This window comes from Cebus imitator, unplaced genomic scaffold (assembly GCF_001604975.1).
Source record: "Cebus imitator isolate Cc_AM_T3 unplaced genomic scaffold, Cebus_imitator-1.0 Scaffold13, whole genome shotgun sequence".
NCBI lineage: Eukaryota > Metazoa > Chordata > Mammalia > Primates > Cebidae > Cebus > Cebus imitator.
The window spans coordinates 5,565,638-5,577,394 of record NW_016107328.1 but is presented as its reverse complement, the minus strand read 5'-3'; the positions used below and the strand labels follow the sequence as shown (position 1 = coordinate 5,577,394).

The window sequence follows — 11,757 nt, the reverse complement described above, 5'->3', positions numbered from 1 at the left end:
GACAACATTTATCTGGGTAGAGATGGGAGTTAGAAAAAGCCTTCAAAAGTAGAAGTAATGTTTGCATTGACTGTTCAATGAATGTTAGCTTTTCAGCTGGCCATGGAGTCGAGGGAGAGAGGATGGGGTAAGGGTGAGGATGGCAGGGCCTCCAGGCAGAAAGCGCAGTGTGTGAGAGCCAGGTGAGCTTGCTGGCTTGTAAGTAGTCAGGTGGTGCTGGCCAGGTGGCATGCAGAGAGACGTAAGGCTGGAGAGAAGACAGGAACAGTGAGTGCAAGGCCCCTGCTGACCTGCGAGAGTTGACTGAAGGGTTTAGGCTTCAAAAGGATGTGACAAAATACTCCTGCCTTTGGTGGTTGCTAATGGTGAGATGCAGAGAGGGAGAGCAGATACTAGGTGACTGCAGTTATCTAGGAGAGAAATAATATGTCCTGAAGCAAGGTAAAAGCAGCATTGATGGTGAGAAAAAGGCAGGTGTGAGAGCAATTAAGAAAGTTGATGAGATGTCTGCACACCCATGTTCATCACAGCGTGTTCACAACAGGCAAAATATGGAATCAGCCTAAGTGTCCATTGAGAAATGAATGGATACACACACATCCTCACGCGCGCACACGCGCACACACACACACACACAGTGGAATACTATTCAGCCACCAAAAGAAGGAAGACTTGTCATTTGCAACAACATGGAAGGGCCTGGAGGATACAATGCTAACTGAAATTAGCCAGGCCCAGAAAAACAAATACACATGATATCACTTATACTTGGAATCTAAAAACGTCAAACTCAGAAGCAAAGAGTGGAATGGTGGTGATCAGAACCTGGCGGGTGTGGTGGGAACAGGGAGATATTAGTTAAAGGGGATAAAGTTTTAGTTAGACAAGAGGAATACGTTCTGGAGATCCACTGCATAGCATAGTGACTATAGTTAATAATAATGTATTGGATACTTGAAAATTGCCAAGACAGTGGACCTTAAATGTTTTTGCTACAAAAAAGTGATGACAGGTGAGGTGGTGGGGATGTTAATTAGCTTAATTTAGTCATTCCTCTATGTATACATATGTCAAAACATCACATTTTGCACGTAAATGTATACAATGGAAAGAAGGATTTCACTGGACTCAGTAGCTGGATCGAGCATAGGGACGGAGGGAGAGGCTGTTGTTTAGAGTGGTGCAGCAGTTGCTGTGTTTCCCACCCCACGCTCCTTTGTGGGGCCATCCTCCAAAATGCCATGAGTGCCGGCTACTGACAACGCATGGCTGTGTCCTCTTCTGGAGAATCTGCCTGGCCTCATGAGGACCCCCTTGCTGGAAATGCCTGGGAGGTTATGTACCCCTACCAGGGCATCCCATGACCAATAGTGACTGACCAACATGGAGATCCAAAAGCCTGGCCCCCTGCCTCAGTGTGAGGCAGTTGTACCATTTATGTGCCTGAGTTCCCTCCGGCGTTAGGCTGGGATTTGGCTTCTTCTGTAGCATTTTCTCAATGAAACACTTGCTTCCTGTTTCAGGCTTCTGCAACTGGATGGACTCTGATGTCCTTCAAGATGGGGAATAGGGGAGGAGAAGGCCCACTTCTGTCAACTTCATCCATGCAAATGAAGTGTCACGTGAGTATTTCCCCCACAGAATGTTTTCATTAGACTCATGGAGCCTGTGGAAGAAACCACTATATGCAGGGTTTGTACTTCCAGTCAGTTCTCCAACCAAATGCAAGTGGACAGTTTTATCTTTGACACTTTGGGAAGATGGAGCAAGGCCCGCATCAGTGCCCAGCCTCTGTGGTGTCAGTGCCTGGGTAGCAGCACTGGCCTCCTACAGGCCTCTAGTCAAGTCTTGCCTTTGCCATCTGCCAGCTGCGCAACACTGGGGTTATGTTATTTAGCCCCCCTGAGCTTCATGTTCCTGATCCCCCAAAGAGGGAAACAATAGCATTTAACTCAGGCGATAATTGTGATAACTAAATCAGATAATACATGTTTGTGTTTATAACGCAGGCTGGAATTCTGTAAGTGCACACACACACACACAAATCCAAAAAGGTAATTCCTACAATGAATAACACAATGCTTTGACAACAGTGATGTCCATTTGTGATTGTAAATTTCTCAGGTTTAGATTTACCTCATCGAAGTCAGCAATGATCTCATTCAGCAAGCGCAGGCATTCCACTCCCTGGTTATTCATTTCAGTCTGAGAGTAAAAGTCTGCAAATCCTGGGATGGAGGCAAACATCACCCCAACAGCGTCATAGGATTGAGAATACAGCTCCTGGACAGAGACACACAGAGGGGGCCAGAAATGGTCATTAGAGGTCAGTTCTGCAATGATGCTCCCTGTGCACACATGCATGTACACACATACACAGGCACCCACAGAGAGACAGAAAATGAGGCTTGGATACTGTTATGTCAATACTGAGTGTCTTAGTCCATGTGAGCTGCTATAACAAAATATCATAGACTGGATGGCTTATAAACAACAGAAATGTATTTCTCACAGTTATGGAGGCTGAGAAGTCCAAGATCAAGGTACTTGCAGATTTGATGTCTGGTGAGGGCTTGATTTCTGGTTCAGACATGGTGATTTCTCACTGTGTCCTCACGTGGTGGAAGAAGCAAGGCAAGTCTCTGGGACCTTTTAAAATAAGGGAACTAATCCCATCCACGAGGGCTCCCACCTTCATGATTTAATCACCTCCCAAAGTTCCCACCTCCTAATACCATCAACTTGTGAGTTAGGGTTTCAACATGTGACTTCTGGAGGATCATGAATATTCAGTCCATTGCACCACAATCACAGCCTCATCACCATATGGAATGTGATGACTGAAAATTCATGGTCTCCAGCCTAGCTTGGCCCTGAGTTCTGACTGACTGTTCATTCGTTCTTGGTCAGCTTCCTTTTCTTTTCTCCTCAATAGCTAGTCCAAACCCTCAGCTCTCCTTTTAACCCTACTCTATTTCTCTCAGTAGATGATCTTACCTTTCTACTTCATTGAGAAAATGGTGGTGGCTCTTGGTGGTGACTTACTTCTGTTCCAATCCTCATACACTTGTCTGTTACCTACTTTCATCTCTTTCACTTCAACTCCAGATGATGTGTCTGTCTTTCCTTCTCTTGCTGAAGGTCATCACTTCTACCTGAGATCTTGATCATTTTATAACTTCTTCAGCAACTTACGTTTTCGGTGATCCTTTTTTTTCTTATTTGTTTCTCCTGGCCTCCTCTCTCTGCTCCTCCTCATCCTATAAGAGTCTCTTCTGAGAAAAAGAACAAAGTACCCTGGATCCTGCAGACACTTGTGACTATCAACCAGCTTCTCTTCCTCCTTGTTTTCAAATTTCTCAAACTAGTTTTTTTCTTCATTGTCTATTCCCCTGCTCTTAATGCCTATTGGCATCTCAGGCTGGAATGAAAAGAACGAAGAACAGTCTAGCCTGTCAGTCAAAGTGGAAAAATCAATGTACATATATAAGTTTACATCCTGCTGGACACCTGCAGACTGGTGTTTTTATTGATCACCCCAAGATATCGATTCTCTTGACTTTTTATGCTTTAGTGATGTCCTTTGCTTTTCTCTTGCCTGGCCCCTTTAAGAATGCCTGTCTTTTTGCTTCTCTTTCACTTTAAATATTGGTGATTGATATGGTTCTGTCCTTGGCCCACTGAATGGCTCAGTTTTACAGACTTACATGGTCCATCTCTTTCAGTCCCAGCCTTTTCAACACCTACATGCTGACCATTTCTAAATTTCTGTGTCCAGGTCAGTTATCCTTCTTGGGCTTCAAGCTTCCATGTCTCAAGCTGGTTGCCCTCTTCCTCCTCCAACCATAAATTCCATCAACCTAATGTATCTTCCCTCCAACTAAGCCTGTGTCTGCTGCATCACTCTCAAATTCACTTGGTGGCACCAGCATTGCCAAGTCAAAATCAGAGACCATTAGAGTCATACCAACTCCTTCCCCATTGTATCCATCTTCAATAAATCGCCAAGTTCTGCTGGGTTTGTTTTTGTTTTCTAAACATGTTTGCTCCTACCACTCTGTGTGTATGTTTTAAAATCAGGCTCTTCCCATTTTCCTTCTTGATCACTAACATGAGCGCCTCCCACTGGGTTTCCTGACTCCAGTCTTGTTCCATTCAATGGTATCCTTCACACAGCAGGATCAAACAGTATCTTTAATAGTGTTTAAAGATACTCCCGATCTTAAATCCCTCCAATGGCTCACCATTGCCCTCAGGATAAAGCTCACACACCGAAGCATGACATACATGCATGCCCCTGCCTCCACCTCTCTCTTCAGCTTCATCACCTGCAACTCCCCAATTGGGCGTGTCCTCCAGAACACGGAAGCATTTGTACTTCTGTGTGCATGTGGTGTCTGATGCTGCAGGTGCTCTGCCTGTAGCTGCTCACCCACCGTTCAGGTGTCAGCCCTTGTGTTTCTTCGCATGGTGTTTTTCTCTGGCCACTAGAGGGCACTCTGCTCACATGAAATGCAGCCTTGAGAGGTGTCAGGAAATTACCCCTCAGAAGCAGCACTTGACCAATGCCCATGGGAACTGCTGGATAGTTCCAGCTCCCTCACCCTTTGGGCCTGATAACTTTGAGGCATGCTCTCATACCATGTCCCTGAATTTCCCAGTGGGATTAAGCACCAGTCGCCCACAGAGGGAACTAATCTGATGATGCATCATTTATCGGTTGCCTTCCTTCTCATTTTCCAATCTACTTGTGTTTACTTGGACCACTGCTGAGTAAATTACTTACACTCAAATCTTTGTCTCAAGGTTTGCTCCTGGAAGAAGCCAAACAAGACACAATCCCTGTTCTATTTCACACTTAAATGCTTTAATTTCTGCCATCTGTCCCTTGGTGGGAAACGTTCTACCTTCCCTGCAGTTAGCTTCCTTTACCAGCCCAGCTCTTGTTTTCTGCTTTCACTAACCATTTAGAGACCACGACTTCCATAACCTTCCCAGACCCACAGAGGGGGTCTAGAGGCTGCACTTGGTGCTCTGCAGTGATCTCAACAATTCTATAGTATAGCCCTTGCCACCTGCATTGCTGTCTTAACATCCATGTCTTCCTTTAAGTGTGGATTCCATGAGGGTAAAAACCACATGCTATTCATCTTATCACACTCCAATTATATATCATGTGATTAGTAGTTTTTGGATGCCTACAATGTAATGCACACCCTAGACAGTCTGGTCCAAGGTAAATACTCAAAACTGTTGGTTGACTAGTGACTTCCTGACCTTCATAGGAAACGTAAAAGCTTACACATTGCTTTTATCTGAATCCAATGATTTAATCTTTGCAATAATTCTATGAAGTAGTATGATCACTGTTTCTACTTTACAGATACAGAAAATGAGACAGACAGGAGTTAAATCATTGTTTTGGATCACACAGCTAGCAGTGGAAGAGACAGGATTAGAGGATTTCCAAGGCATTTCCCTGCTGTACACCTATGAGCGTGCCTCCTGCACATGGCATGCCCTAGGTCGGAGAAAGATGGTGTCCCTGATTCGTCATCAATTGATCTCGAACTTTAAGTGTGGATGAATCTATACTGATGCCTTCTTTAGTTCTCATCCAAAAGAGCACAGGCAGCTGATGAGCGGCTGAGTAAGGCTCAGTGGGGTGGGAGGAGTACAGAGAGCAGTCAAGGAGCAGAGCAAAAGTAAGTGGCTTTCAAAAGTGGATTTCTGTTTACCTTGGCTTTGAACAGTGTGCTGATGCCAGGAAGGAGCCTGACTGCAGTAGGACTCAGAGAACCTGTGTAAGTAAACGTGCGTCCTCCTAATGGCTGTGGCTTGGTAAAAAGTCTCTGTTTACTCTATTAGCTGTAGTATTAGTTTGCTAGGGCTGTTGTAACAAAGCACTGCAGACTCAGTGGCTTAATCAGCGGATGTTAGTTTCCTCACAATTGTGGAGGCTGGAAGTCTAGGTTCGAGGTGTTGGCAGGCTGGTGTTGCCAGAGGGCTTTCTTCATGGTTGCAGATGCCATCTTCCCTGTGTCTTCACATGGCCTACCTTATGTTCTAGTCTCCTCTTTCTATTAGGGCACTAGTCATATTGGGATAGGTCCCCCTAATGACCTCAGTGTAGCTTAATTACCTCTTTAAAGAAGCTGTCTCCAAATACAATTACATTTTGAGGTCCTTGGGGTTAGGACTTTAACATCTAAATTTTTGGGAGACCTAGTTCAGCCCATTACACCTATATTTTTATTTCCTGCTTAAAAATAGAGAAAAAAAGAGAAGATGCTACCCTCCAAACTTCATTGCATAATTATGCAGTCCGGATCCCCTCCCACTTCAGTTTATGCCCTGTGATGTAAATGCCTCCGTGGTATAAAATGGCCCGTGGCCAGGGGTGTCTTAACAATTGTTTGTCTCCCTGAATATTCTAATGAATGCCAGCTCCTCTCACACGCTTTTGTTTTGTTTTTGTTTTTGTTTTCTTGAGACACGGTCTAACTCTATTGCCTAGGCTGGAGGGCAGTGGTGAGATCTTGGCCTACTGCAACCTCCGACTCCCAGGCTCAAGTGATTCTCGTGTCTCAGCCTCCTGAGTAGCTGGGATTACAGGCACCTGCCACCACACCTGGCTAATTTTTGTATTTTTAATACAGATGGTTTTTGCCATGTTGGCCAGGCTGGTCTTGAACTCCTGGCCTCAAGCGATCTACCCATCTTGGCCTCCCAAAGTGCCGGGATTATTGACGTGAGCCACTGTGCCCAGCCTCATGCTCTTTTCCTTAGTTTTATTTCTCAGCCTTTCTATCATTTGAAATATTCTGATTGCTTAAATAATAAAATAGTGATAATAGTATTAGCTACTTTTTTGAGCACTTACTATGTGCCAAGCACAATGCAAAACATTGCACATGCATCATCTCATTTAATGCTCACCACAACCCCATGAGAAGGACACAAGTGAGACCCTTATTTCACTTATGGGGAACTGAGGCATGCAGAGCTTAAATACTTTACCCAAGCCCCACAGTTGTTATGAGGAAGAGCTGGAATTTGTACCTAGACAGTCTGACAACAGCCCATGGTACTGCTAATAATAACTATAATTATAGCAACAACAATAGAAATTAATAATAATAATGACAAGCCGGAATAAATATCGTGGGAATCGGAAACTGGTTTGGGTTTGTCCATCTGGTTGGATGGTTGATTTCACAGTGGAGGGGTAAGAAAGAAGACTGAACTTGAAGAAATACGACCTGAGTTCAGATCTTGATTCTGTGGTATCCTACTGGAGGCTGGAGAAGTGGGGATAGAGTGGGATGGGTCTCACCCCTCCTTTCCACAAGATGCTAAGTGATGGAGAGAGTGGCTACAGGGGCCTGACAGCCAGCTGAAGACCAACCTCCTCAACACAGGCTCTCAGGTAAGGATGGATTAGACAATGTGTCTTGGATCTGAGGCACAAATGGGAACCCCCAGCTCCTTCCCATGAGACAGAGCGGGACTGAGCTGATTTATCTACTCAGTGGCTGGCGGGGAACCTGGAGAATGGTGGGTCTTTACTTTCTTGTGGGCAAAGTGTTTTTATCTCCTTGAAGCCCAAAATAGCAAGAAACAGATGGCACACTCAAGGCGGCTGACTGGAGTGAGTTTAATGAAGGGACTATCTCTGAAGGTGTGTGTAGTCCTCGGAAGGGACTGTCTCTGACGATGTGTTTCTTGTGGGGCAGAAGGAAGAACCTGTGTTACTGGGCTTGCCACATGTGAGGAGAAAACGAGTTTACCTTGGGCACAAACAGGTCTGTGAGGAGACAAGACAGACTGAGGTCCTTGTGGGCCTTTAGCACCTGGGCCCCACGATTGTCTCAAGGTCCGGTGACCCTGGCTCCCCCCAGTCTGATTGAGTAAAGCACCGTAAGAGAGGGAAAACCCCCCTTCCTGGCATTTCCACATAGGTTGGAAGGTGTTACAGGGACTTCTTCCTCGGCAGGTGAAGGGAGTAACGTGGGAAGAGAGGAGCGCTCAACCCCCACAGCTGTGGGCACATGACTCTGGGCAAACGAGGTGACTCCTCTGACCACAGGTCCCTCGGCTGTCGATGACAGTGCCTGCTCTTGCTCTGAGTTTGCCCCGGTGACACTGAGGTGCTCCACTCGTTACCTGCCTGCTCCTCTGTGCCATGGCAGTGGCTGCTCACACTGGTTCCAGTAAGTGCTTTTTCTCCTTATCCCTTTGGTCCTGGGAGCCACAACAACTTCCCACAATTGCTGAGCACAGTGGGATTTTCATCTCCTCTTTATCCCTATTGCTTCAATTAGAGACCCAGCAGAAAAGAGGGGGCACCCTCAAATCAAGACAATTCAGGCAGGGTGAACTGATAAAGGGCTTAATTAGAAAGATGAGGATAGGAAGTAGGGAAATCCTAAGAAATCTCTCAGAAACCCAAGGCTGGTGGCAGGAGAGTGGTCATCACACTAGGCTCAAAGGGATGAGAAGAATCCCAGAGGCGTGAGTTGGTTTGACATTGCAGGCAGCACAGCAGTGCGCTTGGGAGGATATTAATTTCTGTGAAGTGACATAGCCAGCTTCACATGATTCCAAGGGAATAAATATCTTGACCTCACATTCCTCACTTCCCACCATCTCTTACCCAGCACCCCTCATTGGTGACCCTCAACTGGGTGCCTGAGGGCCAGGCAGGTCACAGATGTAACCCATGTAGATCAGCCCTCTCACCCGTGCCCCCCAGGAAGAGCAGGGAGAAGAGGTGGGGTGATTTTAAAGGGTACACAGAGGAGCTCCAGGCAACCTACACACACCTTCGGAGATAGTCCCTTCCTTCAACTCACTCCATGCAACCACCTTGAGTGTGCCATCTGTTTCTTGCTATTTTGGGCTTTGAGAAGATAAAAACACTTTGTAAACTGGGGAGGGATTGATGAATATAGAAAAGCTATTACTGGTTTATTGTTAACTTCTTCTGGTTGGTTGAAGGTCTTGGCTGAAAACAGGATTTTGAGCATGTGTGTGTGCTCTGTCGCACGCCCGCATATGTCAGTATGAAGACTGATGTCCTCTTTGCTTAGGGAACTATAGTCTGGTCCTTCACCTGCTTAGGAAACTCCAAGTCCTGTGTTTGCTTATACCAAGGTAAGCCATCTCTCTGCATAGGAGAAACTGAGGCTGAGACTTGCTAACCTTATTAGATTCTTGCATGTCCTTTAGGTCTCTGATCAAATGTCACCTCCTTAGAGAGACCTTCCATGACCCCTGCTCTAGTCTGAATGTGTCCCCCAAATTCATATGTTGAAACTTCATTGTGAGTAGGATAGTATTCAGAGGTGAGACATTTAGAAGGTAGCAAAGTGGTGAGGGTGGATCTCTCATGGATAGCATTAAGGCCCGTGTTAAAGGGTAGAAGTGAGTGGATTCCTTCTTTCCCACTCTTCCGCCATGTGGGGACACAGCGTTTCAAGTGCCATCTTGGAAGCAGAAATAAGGGCCCACACTAGACACAGAACCTGCTGGCACCTTGATCTTGGACTTTCCATTCTCTAGACCTGGGAGGAAATACATTTCTGTTCTTTAAAAATTGCCCAGTCTCAAGTATTTGGTTATAACAGTACAAACAGACTAAGAGACCAGTGTAAATACCCTTTCAATGCCCTATTCCATTACTTAGCTTTTTCTATCCTCATCAAATTCATCACTGTCTGACACTGTGTCATATATTTCCTTGTTTGCTTCACTGCCTGTCTTCCCAGAAAAAAAACACATTTCAAAGCAGCAAGGTTTTTTTTGTTTTGTTCTCTGTTTTAACCCCAGTATTTAGAAGCACCTGCCACATGGTTGACCCTCAATAAATACTTGAGAAAGGTATGGGTGAAAGAAGGGATAGGAGGTGGGCCTGTAACTGGGAAGGAGTAGAAAAATAGCAATGGCTCATGTATATAGAAACCAATAGCCAACAACCAGTGTGCATTTAAAATATGTCAAGCACCGTTTAAGTGCTTTAGGCGTGATAACGCACGTAAATGTTGCAATGAATCACATGAAGACGGAGAGTGTTGTTATGATCCCTTTGTAGCACAAGGGGCATGAGGAAAATGAAATCCAGAAATGGTTATTATCATCTGCCCGTGGTCACAGAGGTAGTGGGAAGAGGAACCAGAACTAAACCCACAGTATTAAGTTTTTGAATGCACCCAGGCATGGCCTTTCTATACTGAAGCTGCCTGACACTAGGCTGCACTGGGGACTTAATGTGTTGTTATCCGATTTAGCTCTGACCCCAATTCAGCAAGGTCAGTATTATTTCCCCTATTACTCAGATGAGGAAATGAGCTCCAAAGAGTTGGGCAACCTGCCGTGGGTCACACAGCTAGTTAGTGACAGAGATGGGATTTACGCTTTGTGGACTCTCCAGCACCTGGGACAGCTGCCCTTGCTAGCGTCTTTTCAACAACTCCTCATAAAACCATGATGAGCCAGCGGGTTTCCTGGGACTCAGAGCTAGCATGCTTGACATTGATGAGATACCCAGGCTTGGACCTCCAGCTGGCTTTATCTGCAAGAATGTTCCTGACCAGAGGAGGTGAGTGCTATTCTAAGCCAAAAGTCCAGCAGAATAGCAGAAGCTGTCAAAATGTTTGTGTGGGTAACACTGCCTTGGACAGGATGCTTCTGAGGGTGAGGCCCTGTCCGCCACCTGTGTTTGAATGGTTTGTGTCATCCTTTGTCACAGTTGCCCTTCTCTGCATGCACTTACAGTGAGGTGGAGGAGAAAGAACACTTTGGCTTTGGTGTTACACATACCTGGGTTTGGATTTGAGCTCACTACTCACTAGCTTTGTGATCGTGGGTAAATTTCTTTCCTTTTCTGAGCCTCAGTTTCTTCATCTATAAAATGGGGATAATAATTCCTACCTCTTATTGCAAGATCCAAGCTCCTTCTTCAATGCTCTTCAAGACTTGTCTCTTTGTACTTATGAAACCTCTGCTCTGGCCTGTTCTTTCCCTTAAAATATCTGGGTGCTTGTAGTCCCCCCACTCCTTCTCAGCAAATATCCTATAGTATCTCATCTTTATGCCTTTGGCGATTTGGGTCTGTCTGCCTGGAATTCTTTTGCACCACCTTTTTGACTGATTAATATCTGGGTCCTAGGAAGGTAAAAATTAGAATCATATTACAGTTGAAGAAACTGAGGCTCAGAGAACTTAACTAACTTGCTCCAAATCATGTGCTAGTAAATGGAAGAACTGGGATTTGAATACATGATCTACTGGCTTAATAGCTTGGGATTTTCCCACAAGATCACATGGCCTCCCTTGGAGCACCTCAAAAGGGGTGAGAACCCAAGAAGGAAGAGAAAAGAGAGTCGGAGCTTGCAGCAATAATGCCAACGGTGGCTCCGAGCATACACCTGGCTGCTGTGGCCAGGGATATACACACAAGTTACACCTAAGAAGTCATCTGTCTTTGCCAGCTGGAGGTTGTATATTCAGTTCCTCTTTGAGAGCTGTCTGCAGAATGATTTTCTAAAGAGTGATGCAAACAAGTCAGTTGGAGGCTTTGTGCATCAAGCAACTCTTCTAGGTCAGCTGAAGGTCAGCCATGAAGGCACTGCCACCCCAGGGATAGACCTGGGAGATACCCTGGCATAGCAGGAGAAGGTGGTGCTTTGAGTGCTATTGTGGCCCCATGAAACTCAAAGATGTCCCCAATCAGATGTTCAGAGATTTGCATCACAG

At 45.5% G+C, this 11,757-nt stretch overlaps 1 protein-coding gene across 3 annotated transcripts in view; it reads right to left on the bottom strand.

The window, feature by feature from the left end:
• The window catches only part of ADCY8 (adenylate cyclase 8), a 268,034-nt gene that overhangs the window by 10,504 nt on the left and 245,773 nt on the right, over positions 1–11,757 (bottom strand). For all 3 annotated transcript variants that reach the window (XM_017500373.2, XM_017500379.2, XM_017500387.2), the window contains one exon: positions 2,137–2,283. In XM_017500373.2, the coding sequence (XP_017355862.1) occupies positions 2,137–2,283 (147 nt within the window). The remainder of the gene's footprint in view (positions 1–2,136; positions 2,284–11,757) is intronic.